Genomic DNA, 18,854 nt, shown 5'->3' on the forward strand with positions numbered 1-18,854 from the left:
GTAAGTATATTTTCAATAGTTCCTAGCAGCCATCAGAAGTGAAAAACAGACATTATCACTATGATCTTTTTGTCTGATCTTCACAAGGTCAGGGAAAGATTAATTTTTTGAGCTTGTTTCTGCAAAGCAAAACAGAAAAGGATCCTGCCWTACAAACACACTCTGCCTAAGTGCCTGACCACAGCCTAAGTTAGACACAACAGAATCACTACACCATTCAAACCCAGTGGTATATTAGTTTGTCGCTGTTTTCCACTTCCATTTTGTAACTCAAGATGTAAAAAGGAATCTTCTAATCAAACCACAGCCTACTAACTGAACTGCATTACCATTGATACTAACACACCAGAAATATGGTGATAACAGGTTACAATTCCCCTGCTGCTCTCTAGGAGAGAGGTCTGTGCTTGTCGACCATGCTGCAGGATGATCAGAGCCACTATTTTTCCCTGAATCAGCACTGGGAGGGCAAACAACAGTCTTCTGCCAGCCTATGAGAGCATTCTTGTAAATACAACAGACACACTGAAGCCATTCATACCCACTGTATGACACTGCAGCCAAAACTCATGTTTAAGACAGCAGCCTTGTCCTTTGGCTTAACTGAAAGAAAAGTTGTCAGGAGTCATAAAAGAACTCCACATGAAATGTGACAAATACTTGGAAGGTAGTACTGGGGGGGAAAAACCCACTCCACACCTAAAACCAAAAAAGTTAAGCAAATATACAGTCTTCTTTTCCCAGTAAATTATTGCCTTAAAATATCAGATTGGAAAAAAAAAAAAACCAGTCTGTAAGTGAAGGTGACTTAAAATACAATAACTGCAGACAATAAACACATGATTTGATCTACCAGCTCCTAGAATACAAATCATGGTGATTTGGAAATGATGGGAAATCAACCCTGTTTTACGTAAAGGATGGCTTATTCAAAGTAGTTATATCAAATTGAAACACCCATCATTGTAGTATTATTTCAATYACAGATGGTTTCACCCCCTCATACTACACAGACTGCACAAGAGGATAATGATGAGACATGATGGCCAGGGAAAGAGGGGGGAGTAAAGAAAAAAACTTCATCCTAAGGGGCAAGGATGATGGTGGGCTAAATCCTGTCTTTTTCCAGACATTCATAAACAAAAGGATTTCTTCCTTCTACTACCACTCTTCTCACTTCACCTTGTTTCTCTTGGGTATTTAACAAACTTCAAGTCAGGTCACTTTGACTGCTACCTCATTCCCAAGAAAAAATAATCTAAGTTTTCCCACACTATAAAGTCCCATTTAAATATAAACTAAGCATTTTCATTAAAGGCACAAATCTCTCCCTCACCACACTACAATCCCACACACTCTTTTACCCCCGATCACCCCTTCACTAGCCCCTCATGACTGTGAGAAAAGCACACACAAGCAGACTGCCAGCCACCAGAAGTTTAAACTACTGATCTAATCTCTCCCGTAGCACTCTGCCCAAGAACATGTAACTTCAGCTTAGCCACTCCTGGGCCAGCACTGATAAGCTAATTTGAAATGAAGCAATCCACTTCAGAATGTAAACAGTTGTTTGGCTACACGAGGAACAATATAAACAAACGGATCTATTTATAAATCATCATTTATGCTTGTTGTAGAATATTATGTTCCAGGGCAGAAGTGACAGTATTTCCAAGAATACAGAAAAAATTCAAACAGCTGGTATCTTCTTCCATCAGCCTGCCCCGCTGACACTCCCTGTTCCAGGTCTATAAAAGCAATAAACACACGATGGAAGGCCTGATCTGTTCAGGAACAAGATACCCTTGAGGAAGCGGGTGGAGGGGCAACCTCATTAGCGTACCTATGTGGTCTTCCAGCAGCTCAAGTCAACGGTAACATCTCTTCAGCTCAGGAATGGAAAACGCGAGCCTTTCTCCCATTTCTTCCACCACTGCAACTCAAACGAAACCGGTTTCTCCCCAAGCTGCACACTTCGCTTGTACCGAGAACACCGGCTGGGGATGGCACTCCACAGACCCCTACACTCATTATTTCTCCCTCCCCGAAGAGTGGCTACCGCACTCCAGGGCACTGCGCTGTTTCGAGAGGTTTTCGCTCATTTATGGAAAGCCCAGGACGGAGCACACGCGGGASTAAGGAGCCGCTGTCATTACGATCCCGACGCGGCGCTTCCCGCCGGCAGCCTGAGCCGTGCTGTGCCCTCCCCGGGGCCAGGCACCGCTGCCGACACAGCGCCCTGAGGGCCAGGGCTGCCGGCGGGCAGCAGCGACAGGGACAGGGATAACGCCGCCGCGGGGAACGCCCGGACCAGCCCTTTACAGAAAGGGGTCGTAGGTGCCCCGCATGCTCCGGCGCCGCGTTTCGCTGCCCCAGGGCCGGGGTGAGCGACGACTCCCCACCGCCCCGGGAGATCCCCCAATCGCCCCGGGCGGCGCCCCCGCTCTCCCAGGAGGCGCCTCCATTCCCGCCGCACCGGCTCGCCCGCCCGCCCGCCGCCACGGGCGCCTTACCGTGCCGCTGCAGCCCCTGCCGGCGCGGAGCCGTGGCCCGCGGCGCTGTCCCGCGCTATCCCGCGGAGCCGTGGCAGGGCGCCGCCGCCCCATCCATGGTCTCCACCCCCCGCGGAGCCGGAGTGTGCGCGGCGGGCGCCGCTCCCGGTCTTTTCTCCGGCGGGGGCGGAGGAGGAGGGTGGGGTGAGGGCGGGCGGGGGCGGGCGGGCGCCATTAACGGCCGCGCTCGCGCCACCGCCCACTTTGAAGCGGCCGCGCCGCGCCAGGCACAGCGGCGCCCCCTGGCGGCGGCGGTGGGAGCGGGCCGGGGGATCCCGGGATTTCCCGCTTGGCAGCGCCGCCGGCCCGGCCGTGCTGAACCGTGCTGAACCGTGCCGAGCCGAGCCGAGCCGAGCAGCGACGCCGCTTTTACCCTGGGGTTTGTCATCTGCTTGAAGCACAGCACCTCAGGTTGCCTGCTCATGATGGCCCGGGCCCAGCGGGTCCGTCAGCGGCCACAGAGAGCGACGGGGCTGGGKGTGCAGAGGAGGCGGCGGGCTTGTCCTGCCTGCCCCTGAAGGAAGGAGGGGAACGCACGGGAACCATGACGGGCACGGCCGTTCTGCGGGAGCTGCTGGTGCTTCCCTGCTGTCCGTGCATGTGCGGAACCAGGGCCGGTCCTTCTGCGGCAGGCAGAGAGGCACGGCGGGAGCCGCACCGAGCTGGGAGCGAGTGGGAGCTGTGTGCGAGATCCGTGCGGCGCAGCTCAGCCATCGGCCGGGCCTCAGCGGGGTGACACACAGAGCCCAGCAACCCCGGGGGTGACACACACAGCACTGCAACCCCGGGGGTGACACACAGAGCCCAGCAACCCCGGGGGTGACACACACAGCACAGCAACCCCGGGGGTGACACACACAGCACAGCAGCCCCGGGGGTGACACACACAGCACAGCAACCCCGGGGGTGACACACACAGCACAGCAACCCCGGGGGTGACACACACAGCACTGCAACCCCGGGGGTGACACACACAGCACAGCAACCCCGGGGGGGACACACACAGCACTGCAACCTCGGGGGTGACACACACGGCACAGCAACCCCGGGGGGGACACATACAGCATTGCAGCCCCGGGGGTGACACCCACAGCACAGCAACCCCGGGGGTGACACACACAGCACTGCAACCCCGGGGGTGACACACACAGCACTGCAACCCCGGGGGTGACACACACAGCACTGCAACCTCGGGGGTGACACACACAGCACAGCAACCCCGGGGGTGACACACACAGCACAGCAACCCCGGGGATGATACACACAGCACAGCAACCCCGGGGGTGACACACACAGCACTGCAACCCCCGCGGTGACACAGCACAGCCGCCCTGGGGGTGACACACACAGCACAGCAGCCTCGGGGGTGACACACACAGCACTGCAACCCCAGCGGTGACACACACAGCACTACAGCCCCTAGGGTGACACACAGAGCACAGCAAGTGGGTGACACACAGAGCACAACAGCCCCTAGGGTGACACACGCCGCCGCTCCCTGCGGCACCGCTGCTGGGCACCCTCACCGCGCCGCAATATGCGGGGGATGGGGGAAATGGCAAAGCGGGGGTAAAAACCTAAGCCACCTCTCGCAACCCTCACACGCACCCTAATACTGTGAAAAGCTCAATTTCAGGCTGTTTAACAYGAGAGTTTACACTGAGCCTGAAAATGGACGATGAGCTTGAGAAGCTGCTTGTCTTCTAAATAGACTGGCTTTTCTCTCTTATTTACCGTAACASAAGATAATCTTATTTTTGTCCTCGGATCTTTATGGATAGCTGTGCCTTTTGTATCGGCTGTCATCTGAACAGCACAAGGTATTTGAACTGTCTTCTCCCAGCGCAGCCCAGTCCACTCAGGCTTGTAACAAGCGCTTTTCATCACGAGGAGAATCACCACCATTGTTCTGCATTTCGGCCTAGATGCTGCCCTTGGCACCGTACAAGCAGCACCCCCCGCTAAATACAGACTAAATGAATCCAGAATTACAGATCTCTGGTGAATGCAGCCACTCATTCTSTGAGTATGGCTTATATTACAGAAAGAAAAAAAAAATTACAGACAAACTTAGGAAAATACAAACGTTTATTGAAATGTGCAACACATTCATTAAATACTTAGCACTAATTATTTGACACTATTAATGAAAAATTCATCATTTGTAACATTCAGATATGTCAACATCCCTCACACTGAAAAAGAGGGCATCCTAAAGTGCATCTTAAGTGACAATTCTACTCATTACCCAAGGCATAGTCATAATTTTATTTGAAGTCATTCTCCCAAACACTCATTCTCGACAACTTTTTCAAAATAGAAGCAACTGTATAATGTTAGTACAATGTTAGTCAGTTCCTTCCCAATTCAGCATCTTTAGCAACTGCTTTGCTGCAATTCTATGATATTACATACAAAAATGCAATTGAGCATATCCGTGTTTATAAGACTTACATTTAATCTGGACTTTTCAGGATCACAACATATCTGTAATCACTAAACAWGGGAGTACCCAGTAGAATTCAGTTTTATTTTTCTAGTCCCATACTGAAAGGTAGCCCCTACTACATAATGAAAGCCTACAGTCCATTTTTGGTCCAATATGAACTGTGTTTATATTTTTTTAATAAACTAGATTAATCAATTTTAGCCAAATTTTTATTGTTTTACATAACAATACATTTTCATATAAAAATACCATTAATTATTCATTAACTTAAGTGACTCTCAGCCRAAGTGTGTAATGTCAGATTCTTCATTTCCAGTGTACACAACTCATATTTCCTTCGAAAAAGAGTATCACACAGAGCAGAAACTTTTTTGTAATTATGTATGGTAGCAAGAGGTGATGTAAAATCCCTAACATTTTTAAGAAGGTAAGAACTTAGACCTTCCAGCCAAAGCCATGTTAAATATCTGTACATTATTTACTAGATTTTGACATTTTCAGCTCCTTGTTTCTCTTTCAGTCTCCTCCATAGGCACAAAGGAAGCAAAATAATAGCCATTTACTGGGTAAAATGCAAAATGAAGCATGGCAGGATTTCCAGATCTGAACGGGATTTTGTGTACCGCATATCTCTGTGCTGTGCTACAGCTGGCATTTTCTGCAGAATCTGCAAGCTGATAGATTTATTGGTACACTGAYGCACTAAATCTTTTCCCATGCTGGGACTGAGCCAGCAGCAGAGGAAAATGCTTATTTTCTATCMGTGTGATGTAGGTACTGAGGAAGAGACTAGATTTAACATTTGAGCAGGGGAAGTCAAACCCCAGTTACATAAATTTGCAATCCCCATAGAGCCAGGAAGAGCTCCAGCCAAGGTCAGTGAAACAGCTGCCAAAAGACTGTGGGGTTACTGTGTGTGGGCCACATTTTAAATGTCACTTAGTGTTAATACAAGAAAAAGAAATACTGAAATGTCAGTGTCTAGGAAGTGTTGTGATTGCAAAATGCAAAATACAAAGGGACAAAAGAGCACCACTGAGAATATATACAGTTAGGATAGTAAAAATAGAAATTGAAGCAATTATTAGTGGAAACATTTTCACAGTGTATTCAGAGGAGCACCTTGTTTACACAGAAGTAACAACTCCTACTTAAGCATTTTCCCCTTCAACTTTGAAGATGCATTAGGCGAATGCAAAGCATTTCTCTCAAAAACCTTTTAAAAAATCAACTAGCATTACGAAAAAAAATGAAAGAAGGTGTCAGGTTCTCTACGTGGTACATTTCATTCATGCTGGCTCCCAACTGCTGCAAATATTTAAATGTGTGAGACAGTCCAGACATTGAGTTCAGTGGACAGGATGAATGARTAAGTACCATTTCACTTCTGCTGTGCAATGCTTATGCCTGTGCCCTTCAGACAGGAGGCAGGATGGGACTAATTATATTTGAAAAATCACAATTATAAAGCCATAACAATTGCCAGAAAAGCTAGAACAAGGGCTTATTAGCTTATTTATTTATTGTGAAAGTATATTAGCTTGTTTGTCAAGTTCTGGGGATTTTAAAATTTTTCTATATGCTACCTGCTCTTAAAATCAAAAGAAGCTCTCACAAAACCCAATTAGTTTAATTTAATGTCTGCATGTTTGTAACCAGAAAACTAATTAATTACTGAGACATGCAACCTTTAAAACAAGGTTGCTTGAAATATGAACTTTGTTGTTTGTAATTCCATGGCTTAGCAAAATAAAAATTCAGTAGAAGATATATGTTAKGCTGTTCTTCATAGTATTAATTAGTTTGAGAAGGAGTCTTCATCAAAACTGTGTCTTCACAGAGAGAAAATAGTTAAAAATAATAAATCAATATTTGCAGATGAAAAGGAAACAGATAAATTAATAAAATGAAAAGTGTTTCACCGTAAATATTTGTTAGAACTAATGACATTACCAAAGTGAAATATGATGTTATTTATCATTAGATAAAGTATACATCTAGGTTTTAAGATGGACAAATTTGATATTTTTTTTTCGTGACTAAAAATATATTTTCACAGAAAATTCCATTCCCTAACATTTTTGCAAATATTGTGTGCGTATATGGAGGAGAGGAAGAAGAAACACAGAGGCAGTTACGTTTAAGTCTTAAAGAATGAAAATTGCCAATTTTTTCATCTTGATTTCCTTTTCAATACATTATTACAGGTAGTGATTCTTGATTCTGACCCTTTGTTACTCCTGAAAAAGGCAGAGGCCTCCCAGCTGGCCCTCGTGTGATCTACCGAGGAACTGCAATCCCTCTCTCCCTGAGAAACAGGMAGAATGCATTCCCTGATTAGAATTTTTACTTCTCCGTCATTACAGCTGTTTAGAATGAATTAGAGATTGGGATGTCTTTTGGTTTGTTATCTGGCRTGCACATTCATGTAGTATTTTATAAACATTTCCTTCATGTCATTATGTTGTTATTATTAACAGTTTGCCTTTAAGTCCTTCATCCAACAGATTAGAAAGTTTATTTCAGAGATCTGTTCAAGTGAAAGCTCTGGAAATATTTGGTCATGTTCAACAAAATAATAGACAATGTAACCTGCTTTTAAAAAACATGTAATATATTCACATATAGAGTTATACTGAACAACAATCTATAAAATACCAAGTGTAGTTAAAAGCATTAGATACATGTATACACTCACCTATGAGTGATGTGTATGTACACCTCTCTTTACAGAATTCACTGCCCTAACTCAGTGAATTGAGTCACCAGTCCAGTTTCATGTCAGCTTTACTCCACACATACTTTCCTCCTCTTCTTAGGAACATCTTCTCATCAAATCCACTGAACTTTATAGCTGCTTCTACGCCAACATCCAGGATGGACTTGGAAGGCTCTTTCCGTCCATTTCTACAGTTTAGAAAACGCATCTGGAACATCAGTAGACAAATTGTTAGAAAGTCAATTTGCAAAAGCTTAATTTTTCTAYAGGCTCAAGCAAGTTGGACTGCAATTCCACAGAAGCCTGTGGAAGTGCATGAAGAGATTCACTCTAGTCCTTAGAAGGSTCAGAAAATCATGGTTGGACATGTGACATACCTTAGCAGGAACAAAGCAATACCACAATTCTTGAAGACTAAGCATAGGCTCTCCAATTATGTGTAAACTAAGTAGGGTCTTCGACCCTTAACTTTTAGGGCAAGTTCGGTATTTTTATATTAAAGAGAAAAAAGGCAATGTTCTGAAAAATAAACATCTACACTTTAAGATTTATGATGCAATGATTATGCATGAAAGCTGATGGCAACTTCCCCTTAGGTCATACTACATTATAGTTCACAATATGTGTGATAGGAATAAATCGCATCTATTTCTTGTACTACATGGTAAAATTGTTTTATAGAAAGCACAATAAATTTAACTGGTTATCACTGTTGTATACGTACATATATTAGCATACAAACMTACATATATTAGCTTACAAATAGCACATATCAAAAAAAATACTTACATATTCATCCAGAATGAGGTATGAATCCCTCATCTATAACAGATCAAAAGAAAAGACTAAATTAATATACAAATCAAAATTCTGTTGTAGTGAAAAATGAAGGACAAAACAAACAACTATTCATTCAATGTCTAATACAAATCTTTGAAACAGTTGCTGTATCACCACTGTTTCAGGGAGCCTGGATGAAACATATATAAATAAATGACAGAATTACYAGAATAACTTTATGATGAATACACTAGTAATTCTTGGAATATGACCTCTCCAGTGTCTAACTGAAATGTGGCTGCCCAAGTGGATAAAGGTGTTTTAAACAATATCAAAGTTTTTGATTAACTTGAATACCAGAAGAGCTTTTGAGTTTTGCTTGCTGGAATGATTATTCCATTTTCCAAACAAATTACATGCATGACCATTTAAACTAGGCTGTTTAATTATTACCCCACCAGACAAAGGTGTTCTCCCAGCTCAAAGGTAAAAAAKCTCTCAGGTCTACACCAAGAAAAAGGCCAACAGCTGAAAAAAGACAGGTTTGCTTATCTAAATGGGCTTCTACATGATCCTCCTTAACATTCTCTGGGTAGCTGGAGCTTGCTGCTTCGTAGAACAGGAAATCTGGTGAGTTTGGTTTCCATCTTTCACACAGATTAACCAGAAATCAAAAGCAGTCTTCTGGAACCAAAYCTACCATGGGAAGTCTTTTTTGTAGGACTCGATTATTAAATATATATATATGTAGAAACAGTTCTGGGTTCTCATTTTAACTCTTTCTCTGATGTGTGCTCCCTGCCACTGAATGCCTTAAATGCAACACTGCACAGTCCTACTTTTATGTCTTACACAGCAAAGGCAACTCATTCTGCTCATCTGAGCTCTCCATATATTAAGAAGTAAACTGTAAATGGAGTCTTAATCTGTGGAGAGGAAAAGGAACATGAGATGGAAGATTTAAGGCATTCCTGAACTTGGTTCAACTCACTATTTCCYCACTTGGTTCATAAACTTTCTTAACGGTGAGACTTCTAATTCTACCCAGACCATTTATGGTCTGTAGACATTTATAAACTGGCCTGAGCTACACCCTTMGGCACCAAAGTCCTTTAGTGTGGCTAATGCAAGCTGGATGGCAGCTGATCAAGTTAACTGGTAGGCTCTACAGGAGCACAAAGAGTCTTCTCCTGATTTAAGAGACTGCGTGTGCAATTTAAAGGAGTTCAGACAGCAAATGTTAAAAATGCAAATTTATTTTGAGAGGGTTTACCCAAAAATGCTGTTGGTTGGCTACTATTCCTCAGTATCCAATACAATACTGGCTGGGATGCTGTTTTACTTCATGTAGSCTGATGACACTGGCATAAGGTAACTTCATAGTGAATCTCTATTAGGAAACTAAGAGTATAAAGTATGTTACATTAACTTTGAACCTTTTCAGGGTCTTGTGCCCAAGTCAGGAAGAGTACTTCCAATGGATTCCACAGGACTGGGATCAATGGGCTCTCTGCTTATAACTATATTGTCAATGAAAAGCTTTAAAATTAAAAATCTTGGCTTCCATCATAGCAAAAACAGCTGCTGATAAAGTACTGTGGCTCTTCTAAGCCACCTTTAATAAGGAAAGTATTAATTGCCATGAAAGTTTCCTGTTCCTTTCACATTTTCTAACATTATTTTAAAATAAAGTGACAAAAGGGCAGCTTAATTTTTACCTTCTGATTAGATTCAGGTACCAAACAGGAGACATCTTTGTGGCGATCMAGGAACCGATCAAAGTCTTCATTGCTGATGACAAACTTTTCTGCTTCTCTTAGAGCATCCTCACCACTGTTCTCCCCTTCAATAASCAGGCACTGGAATACCTGAAAACAGGTCAAGATTTTATGTTTTCACTTGCCTTGAGGATAAAAGACCTCAGTAGCAATGTCTTTAATTTTTATGTCAATCGAGTCACACTGACATAACTTGTGATAACTGAATACTACACAAAGGGCATGGTGCCCTTTTTATTTTTTTTTTTTTGTAAATTAACATTGCAGAGTTCTAAATGCTCTAAATGATTTTCCTTATTATCCTTTAGCAGGATTGAGATTTCACTTAGAGTGCTCTTCGGGTTTTGTTTTTGGTTTTGTTTTTTTTTCTGAGTAATTCTGAAGCAAATAATGAAGCAAATAATGGAAAATTCTTCCACAAGTTCTTCCATTTTATGTCACATTATCTCAACACATTTTAAAACTTACTTCTGGAAAAAAAATCTTAATATGTGTAGACTAAGCTCTAATATTCAATAAGAGAGCATTAATATACACTTACATCTTGCTAACAATGTATTGCCTTTAAAGTATCATTGTTCACTAATTTTTCCTARTTTTCTCTACACCATAACACATTWTCACATGTTAAAGTCTTTCTGTATKAATTTTAATRTAATAAAACTACCTAGATCTACACACACTGAAATAGTAGGTTTTTGCACATAACAAAACACTAAAAAGATTCTTGACCTACTGGGCCCCATTTAAGTGCAGAGTGAGACAYAACCTGTCTCAACACCATGCAAAACTGACAAGAAGGCTCCTAACACCAGCACAAGCTGAGGCTGGAGGAAAGACTTGGGTCAGTATAGGTTCAGACAACTCCAAAACTTCATTATTACTTTGAACAGAAAACCTGTGTTAAACACTACTTTCTTACCTTCCAGCGCACAGGGTTGAGTGCCTTGATCTGCTCATTCATATCTTCCTCAACATTAAATCTGTTGATGACTGAATTTATTTTAAAAGCAACAGCATATTCTCGGCACCACTGTCTCAGTTTATGCAGATTTTCCACATGGTTCTTCTTTCCTTGACGACGGCCAATTAAAATGTTGACATCCTCATCRAAACTATCACATGAAATTGCCAGAATATCTAAATATTCACCTGAAATCAAGTTTTAAAAACTGATTAATATCCAGTCCCTCAGCTAAAAGCTGTCAGGAGTCTGCTCACTTTCACTTCCTTGTCATTTGTCACGAAATGTGATGTAAATACAGTTATGTGGAGTCATCCCATCAACCACAAAGACCACATCAACAGCATTATCAAAACACAATTTGTGTGTGTGTGTCCCCAACACTATGGAGACAAGTGGCATCATTGTTTTATTACACCATTATACCAAGAAGTTTTTAGATATAATGCCTATGTTCACAACACCACTTCACTGGTATTTACATTTGGTTTACATTTACTATAAATAAATCGCTACGMAACCATCTCCCACTTTCCCCCACACCCACTGAAGGGTGAGGCTGCCCCGCGGCCGCTCCCCAGCCGTGCCGGTGCAGCTGAGCCCCTGGTCCCTCCTCACCGTAGTTCTCGAACCACTGYTTTCTGATCAGGCTGCCATTGCTAACGATGCTGACACTGGGGAGCTCCAACTCCTGCTTGCAAAACTGGACCAGTTTGCCAACAAATTCGCCTCTGTCTTGAAGAAACGGTTCTCCTCCCGAGAAATTGATTTTCTCCATTCCTAGAGAAGGACCAAATAAAGATTCTATGAACTTACACTGCCCATGGCTCGCTCCTGCTCAATGCTATCAATGCCCTGCGACAACGAGACAGGGACATCCCCGGGAGAACTTTTTCGACGGCACTTGGTCCTGCAGGGTCCCCCTTCCCGGTTCCCTCCGGCTCCCCCTCCCGCAGCCTCACCTGCCTCCTTGAGCATCGCCAGCCCCCGCTTGGCCTCCTCCAGGGGCAGCACGAAGGAGGTCTTGGCCGTGTGGAAGCAGAAGCCGCACTTGTAGTTGCACTGCCGGGTGAAGTGGTAATTGACGCTGGTGGGCGTCGGGGACTCGACGTCCCCCTCCTGCTCCTGCTCCGGCTCGTCCCGAGGGACTGAGTTCCGCCAGCCGGGCAGGGACAGGGGCAGSGACAGGGACCGGGGAGCCAGGCTCCAGCACAGCGCGTCCAGGCGCCCCCGGAGCGCCGCCAGCACCGCCCGCCCGACGGACAGCAACAGGCTCAGCACGGCCAGCTGCATAGCTCGGCTCGGCTCGGCTCGGCTCAGCTCGGTTCGGCTCGGCTCGGCTCAGCTTGGCTCGCAAGCTGCAGAGAGGTGCCCGGCGCTCCCCATTTAAACGCGCGGTGACCGCCTCCCATCCCCGCCCGTCCCGCCCCGCCGTGCAGGACCGCGGGGAACGGCTCGGTTTCGTTTTCCCTTCTCGCCGAAGCGAAACTTGGCACGGAGCCGCGGGCGCGGTGTTTTCCTTCTCCCGTCCCGCCCCACGCGTGACCCCAGTGTTCCCACTGCCCAGAACCGCTTCTCGGCCACGGCCACCGCCGACTGCCTGGAGCTGGGAGCAGGTTTGAAAACCTCTGGGTTTGAGCGGGTCTAGCACCTGAGTGTGAGGTCTCAGGGACTTTGGCTCTTGTGGTTAAACTCGTGAAGCAGGAGGGAAAATGAGCTTGGTGTAACCGCTTTGCACCCTTGTCAGGGAATCGGGARCTCTGTAAGTTTAAACAGTTTTGCATGGAAGAGCAACCCAGGTTAGGGAGCCTGATGACTTCAGATACACACAAAGAAAATAATTACAGGTTCTTTAATTTTGGTCTCCAGWAATGCATCTTGAGCAAAGCTACTGCACCAAGCTGAGTACCTGGTTAGCCTTTACAGCAGGAACAGCTGGCAGCCTGAAGTGAGACGCCGGTGGCTGTCCACTCATGGTAACACCAAGAGAGACCAGGACCAAGCTGCCAATTTCCATATTCCTCAAYTTCTTGGTGGCACAACAGGTACTTYTGGAGAAAGGGCCCCTCCATCACACCGGTTGGTATCATCAGTCTTCCAGKGTCTCCATACACTCCAACAGGTTTGTCATGACTTTTAAACTTCTCTGTGTCTTCAGTCATCCTGTCCTCACTSTTGCGTGGCCAGTTCAGTGTTACCACTGCTGCCAAGGTACAGAGTCATACTCAGATCTTAACACTTTTCAATGGCACATTGTCAATGGCAGGCTTGAAATGGAGCTTCTCACTTCCACTGACCAGTCAGAACTGCCRATGTAGCCAGGCAGTCCTGCCCTCATGTTGCTTTCATTTTTTAATTTTACTTTTTTTCCCCCTTGAAAAAAAAAGGGTTGGAGAACTATCTTCATCCTGTTTGCAAATTTTCATGGGAAACAAAATTTGCTTGTGAATAAGAAGTGTTTCCTTTATGTTAATTAGTACTGTCATTGGCTATCCTCAAATTCCCATCATCCTTCCTTCACTTTTATGGAGATGACTTACCGGCTGAATAATGTCTGGATCAGCAAAAGKCAGTTTGAACAGTTTTTGTTGTTGTCTGTACCAGCTGTTTCTTGCTGGGGCAGGTTCATGCCAACAAAGGCAGGATGGGAGACCTCTTGCTGCGTCTGGCTCCCAGTAATRCCACCTCACAAAGGTATTGCTGCAGCCTGATGGGAAACATCTCGCTTCTGAGGCTTTCCAAAATGGTCTCAGAGGCTGCCAGAAGAGATTATTCCAGCAGGAGTTAACCATGTGTCCTTCCAGTTCCTTGAGGTTTATGTAAAACACAAGCTTAAGGATAAAGGCATGATATTCTAATAAACAGTTTGTTGATCACAAATTGGAAAGAGAGATGGACAAGACAATTTTAGACTGATATCTGACATTGAAGTTTCTTRTTGGTAGCCTCAATGTTTCAATTAATTTGGAGAAGCCTGTTTCCTACTCACTCCATATATCCCTTCTGTTGCATGGTAGGAACCCTATCCCATTTCCTATCTGCTCTGRACCCAATTCAAATTCCTTCCTTTCCTCATTCATATTTCTTGTTTGTGTCAAGTTGAGCCAATGCAGGTGTAGGGACTACAGCATTTCTCTCTTCTTTGAGATGGAAAGCTTATTACTAAGCCCTGAGTTTGTTGCCTAGTACCTCAGCTGGCTAGAAAAATTAGGTTCAAAATACTTCCTTTCCAAAGTCAGTAGAGAATCCTTGATGGTTATCAATTTCTYTCAACAAAAGATTTACATTTGATACCCAAACACTCTAAAAGCATGTCAGAAAAATATTGCTCAATGAATCAGAAAAATAAAATATCAGAGTTTTTGAACTGTTTTTTCTTTGAAAACACAAATCTCTGTTTCAAGGGACAAAACATGCAGAGAAATTTGCACCCAAGCATACTCAAGACTTCCAGTTCTTTGTAATTCTAACAGTGCTTTCATAGAGAATGGCAATTATAGGTTTTCTTGGGGTTTTTTTTGGTTTTTTTTTTTGTTTTGTTTTGTTTTGTTTTTTTGGGTTTTTTTTTTTTTTTTTTGTTTTGTTTTGTTTTGTTTTTTTGGGTTTTTTTTGCCTCAGCTAAGTATGTTTTCAGATGACACTCTCTGCATTACTGTAAAGCCTCACAAAGTAATCCCAGACCAGGACATGCCCCTTACAGATGTACGAGTCCTCGCAGCATCAAGAAAATCATTCACATTTTACATCCCAAACTGTCGTAGCTCACAGGCTCCATGGTKAGACCTACAAGGAAATACAAACATCTATTTTTATGCACAAGCTTTGAATCTACAGGAAATATTGCAAACAAGAGCTGTAATGAAATTTTCTCTGTCCTGATGCCTTCTGGAAGAGTCTCAGAAAAGCATGATGTTTGAAAATTCTAGGAAGTATAATTCCTTCCTCTAGCTTCCCATGGAAGTCATCTTGCAGTGGCACGATGGGGTACCAGTACTAAAAATATTTCAGTTCTCCATATCTGTGTGTAAAAACCCTTTAAAAATTAACATTTTTTTTAAATGATTGAATAATGATATTAACGGTGCACTAGATAATAACTAAGTACACAATTAGCAATGAAGAATCCAAATGAATAAACATAGGTAATATCCTTGTTGTGCCTAGTTGCTAGGAAAACAAAACTTTTAAAACAACTGTACAATATTTRTTGAATTAATGTAATTTTATTTTTTAAATAAATATATTGCTYTCTCCAGTGTGACTATTTGGCAGTTCCACTCAAACAGTACCTTGTTAGGGAAACCAAAGTACAGTTACAAACCAGAAACATAAAAAAGGTCAAAGGAGCAGCTATGTCAYGTCACCAGAAATGGTCCCAGGACAACCATTCAATGGCTGATGTCATTTTTAGCATTTAATAAATGTATTACTTCTTGCTCGAGTCTCAGCTGGAAATTATCTCTTTCTCATCCATAAATGGGATTCTGTCAAGGACCTTGTACTTAGAGTGACTCATCTCTCCTTGGGGTGCAGAAATCTGGGGGGAAATKACCAAACAGAAAGCTAAARCCCAAATGCAATTAAATTATGAAAGACATATGAAACACAGTATATAGATACAGATTAAGTACATTTGAAAGAAGTCCACCATGGGCCCTTAAAAATRTACATGTGGTTTCCCATTCAGAAAGTATTTAAAAAGATGGTTTCTATGATCTAGAACTAGATCATAGAATTGTAGAATGATAGAATACCAGATTGGGAGGGACTGAAAGAATCTGGTGATCCTTTCCTGACAAAAGTTTGTTGAGAGAAGGATCCTTCTGTGTCCTTTCCATATCCTTCCCTAAACATCTGGCAGTGACCACCCTCATGGGCAGAAGAGGAATCTCTCTTGGCTTTACACTATACTGACTTCTGGGTTCTTATGATCTTATCCCCAAACCTTTTTCTTTACTGGAGGACCCTTTACTGATGTTCCTTAAAGTTTATTCTGCATTAAAAGAGAAGTTTTATTTGTGTGTATTCCGTAGACCTATGCATTTTATGGGCCTTCAACTTCAGGTTTTCCTGACTATGTCTCAGAGAGCTGTTTACAGGACTGTACACTTAGATATATTTTTAAGTTRKASGCTAATCAATTTTCAGGGTGTGGGKTTTTTTTCTCYTTTTCCACTTTTTGTGGATCAAAWTTTTTTGAATATTCATGAGTCTTCTTGTTGTCTCTGCATCTCTTCYCTATAACTATGTAAGCACAGCARACAATCAAAGATGTGAAAAGGCTYCTGAACAGTGTTTTTGGCATAATTAGCATACTTGTTCTTCAGCATTGCTTCATTTAAACAGAGAACAAAATTATAAAGGATCTTGTAAAGAGGCAATCCTTGTAACATAAGTTAATTTCAAAACTGAGTCATATTGTTTCCACTGATTTCAAATAGAGCTGAACATTTTGGAAATAGAAGAAAACTCCCTTTTCCTACATTTTTACTTGAATCTTGCAAGAGGATACTTTTAAGTAATTAGGCAGGAGAACAGGCAGCACATGCCTATTATGAATGATCTCATAAGCATATTATAAATAAAGCAATCACCACCAGCTTGGCTCAGAAATTGTTGTAACAAGGTTATATCAAGGCAGTGAGTTGGGAAAAGGGAAAATGAAAGTAAGTGCTTTCTGTTTGTTCTACAGAGGGAAAAGGCAACACTAGCACTGTGGAAAAAAACCCACACAAACAGGAGGGAAAGAAGCCAAGAGGCCAGTCAGGGAAATGGCCAGTTTACAGCTGCTTTTGAAATGAAACTTGGCTGCAAGTCAGTTGGACCTCAAGCAAAGAAATGAATTGAAAAGTGGCAGATAAGTTTCGGTGTAGATAAAGGTGASGCAATGCAGATCTGAAAGAATCATTGAAACATTGTGTACCTGATGCTGAGCTCAGCAGTGCCACTTGTGCTCAGGAAGGAGACCTTGGTCACTGCTGCTGCTCCTCTGAAACCAATGTGGGAAGCAGCAGAGAAAAAAGTCAACTAAACCCTTACTCAGAAACAAAACTGCTGGTCTGTGAAACCTTGGTAAGAGTAACCAAACCCTGACTGCTGGTCCAGTTCAGGTGTGTATATCTAGGCAGGACCTTATGGAATTAAGGAAGTTATCCTTGTTTCTAAATGATCAAGGGGGTGAAGCAGCTGCCTTACAAGGGATGGAGGCTGTCATTTTTGGCATGAAAAAGCTGAAGGGGAAATCTGAGTGACCTTTAAAATATCCTCTAGATAATAAATAAACTGAATGTTGAGCTGTTATTCAACAAAATTAATAATATTATTAGAAGGGACACTTGTTGAAATAAGTAGGCAATGAGTTTAAAACTTATAAAAATTTTAATGCAGCTGTTGTATTGCTGAAATTGGAGACCACAAGATTTTGTGGAGGTAGACTGTGTTACAGACTCAAAAAGGGATTTAGGCAAGTGCATGAGCAAAGGTCCACAACAGGTGCTGAAAGGGAAAGATGAGGATGCACTGTTTAACATTCCTAATTCAGTGACTGTGGATGCTGGAGGAGCACAAGGACTAGGACAAGGACAAGGACCATGAATAAGCCAGGCATATGTATACAGCATGTCATTCTGCCAGACAAATGTTGGCTGAGAAGAGGCCCTACTCTTCATCAGTGCGTATTATGGTATTAAAATTATCTATTGGCTGCGWGTACAATGAATCATGTTTCACACTGTGTCTTCTGGTATCCGTGCCCAGCTGCCATAGTGTTTGAGTGATGTGGAATGGTGCAGGAGTTCTCAGGTATGAAACAGCCTTAAAAAAACCCAAATGAAACTAATTTTGGCACCTCAACCTRAGACTGAATTGAAGAGTTTCCAAGGCTATATTCCCAGTTTTGACTGTGGGCCAGTCTTCCACCAGCTTTCTCAGGATGGGCAATTTCTGACTAGTACAGATAATTTGCAACTGGAACTGCCTACCAGCTGCTCCCCTGTGTCTGCAGTTGCATTAAACAAAAGCTATTTGTGCAGATGTTTGAACTGACCAGTGGAAGATGAGTTTCTGAGGAATTTCTTGTAGAGTATACCAACTTGTAGAGTATATCAGTTCAGAAAATGCATCAGAAGTTTAATTTTAGATATCTCTAAATGGGAGTTTTCCAACTATTGAAAGAGAGGAAAAAATTTTCCCAGAGGTACAGGTTGTCCAACATTTTAAGTTACATCTGCTAAAAACTCAAAAACTRYATTTTGGGCAAAGTTACTCATAGCRGCTGTCACAGRACTAAGTGAGTGTTAYTCCTATTTGCTTCTGGTTGCTGCCCGTGAGCTGATGAAAGCTGAAATTGGGCATTGCAAAGTTATGAAAACAGGCTTGTAGAAATCTGATTTACTCCCAAAATAATGTGTGTCTGTTGGTCTTGTTATTAAGGCATTGAGTAACCAAATAATGGGGTCAAGTTACTGATATGCCTGACAGGCAAGCACTGTTTGGGGCACCGCAACTCAACAAAGCAGTTCAGTTTGCTTTAGGACTTGATTGTTATTTTGGGCCAGTCCCAAGCAGCGGAGCATATTTGCACGTCTTTTTTTTTTTTTTTTTAAACTTTTTT

The 18,854-nt window shown here is 43.0% G+C and overlaps 2 protein-coding genes across 5 annotated transcripts in view; both read right to left on the reverse strand.

Moving 5' to 3' along the window:
- Positions 1-2,666, reverse strand: part of RNF144A (ring finger protein 144A) — a 64,311-nt gene extending 61,645 nt beyond the window's left edge. For 2 of the 4 annotated variants that reach the window (XM_057371652.1, XM_057371645.1), the window contains exon 1: positions 2,514-2,665. The gene's annotated coding sequence lies outside the window, so the exon portion shown is untranslated. Of the gene's footprint in view, positions 1-1,843; positions 1,934-2,513 lie in introns of all 4 variants that reach the window. The other 2 variants (XM_057371662.1, XM_057371670.1) reach the window with 2 other exon arrangements.
- Positions 2,667-4,658: 1,992 nt separating this feature from the next.
- Positions 4,659-12,694, reverse strand: RSAD2 (radical S-adenosyl methionine domain containing 2). Its single transcript, XM_057371681.1, has 6 exons — positions 12,205-12,694; positions 11,861-12,022; positions 11,201-11,430; positions 10,219-10,368; positions 8,510-8,542; positions 4,659-7,928 (listed from the first exon to the last, which is right to left on the reverse strand). The coding sequence occupies exons 1-6, from the start codon at positions 12,533-12,535 to the stop codon at positions 7,764-7,766; spliced, it is 1,071 nt and encodes a 356-aa protein (XP_057227664.1). The 5' UTR covers positions 12,536-12,694; the 3' UTR covers positions 4,659-7,763.
- Between the last annotated feature and the right edge of the window lie 6,160 nt (positions 12,695-18,854).

Source organism: Malurus melanocephalus, unplaced genomic scaffold (genome assembly GCF_030028575.1).
Source record: "Malurus melanocephalus ecotype Western Australia unplaced genomic scaffold, MMel_1.1 scaffold_6, whole genome shotgun sequence".
Lineage (NCBI taxonomy): Eukaryota > Metazoa > Chordata > Aves > Passeriformes > Maluridae > Malurus > Malurus melanocephalus.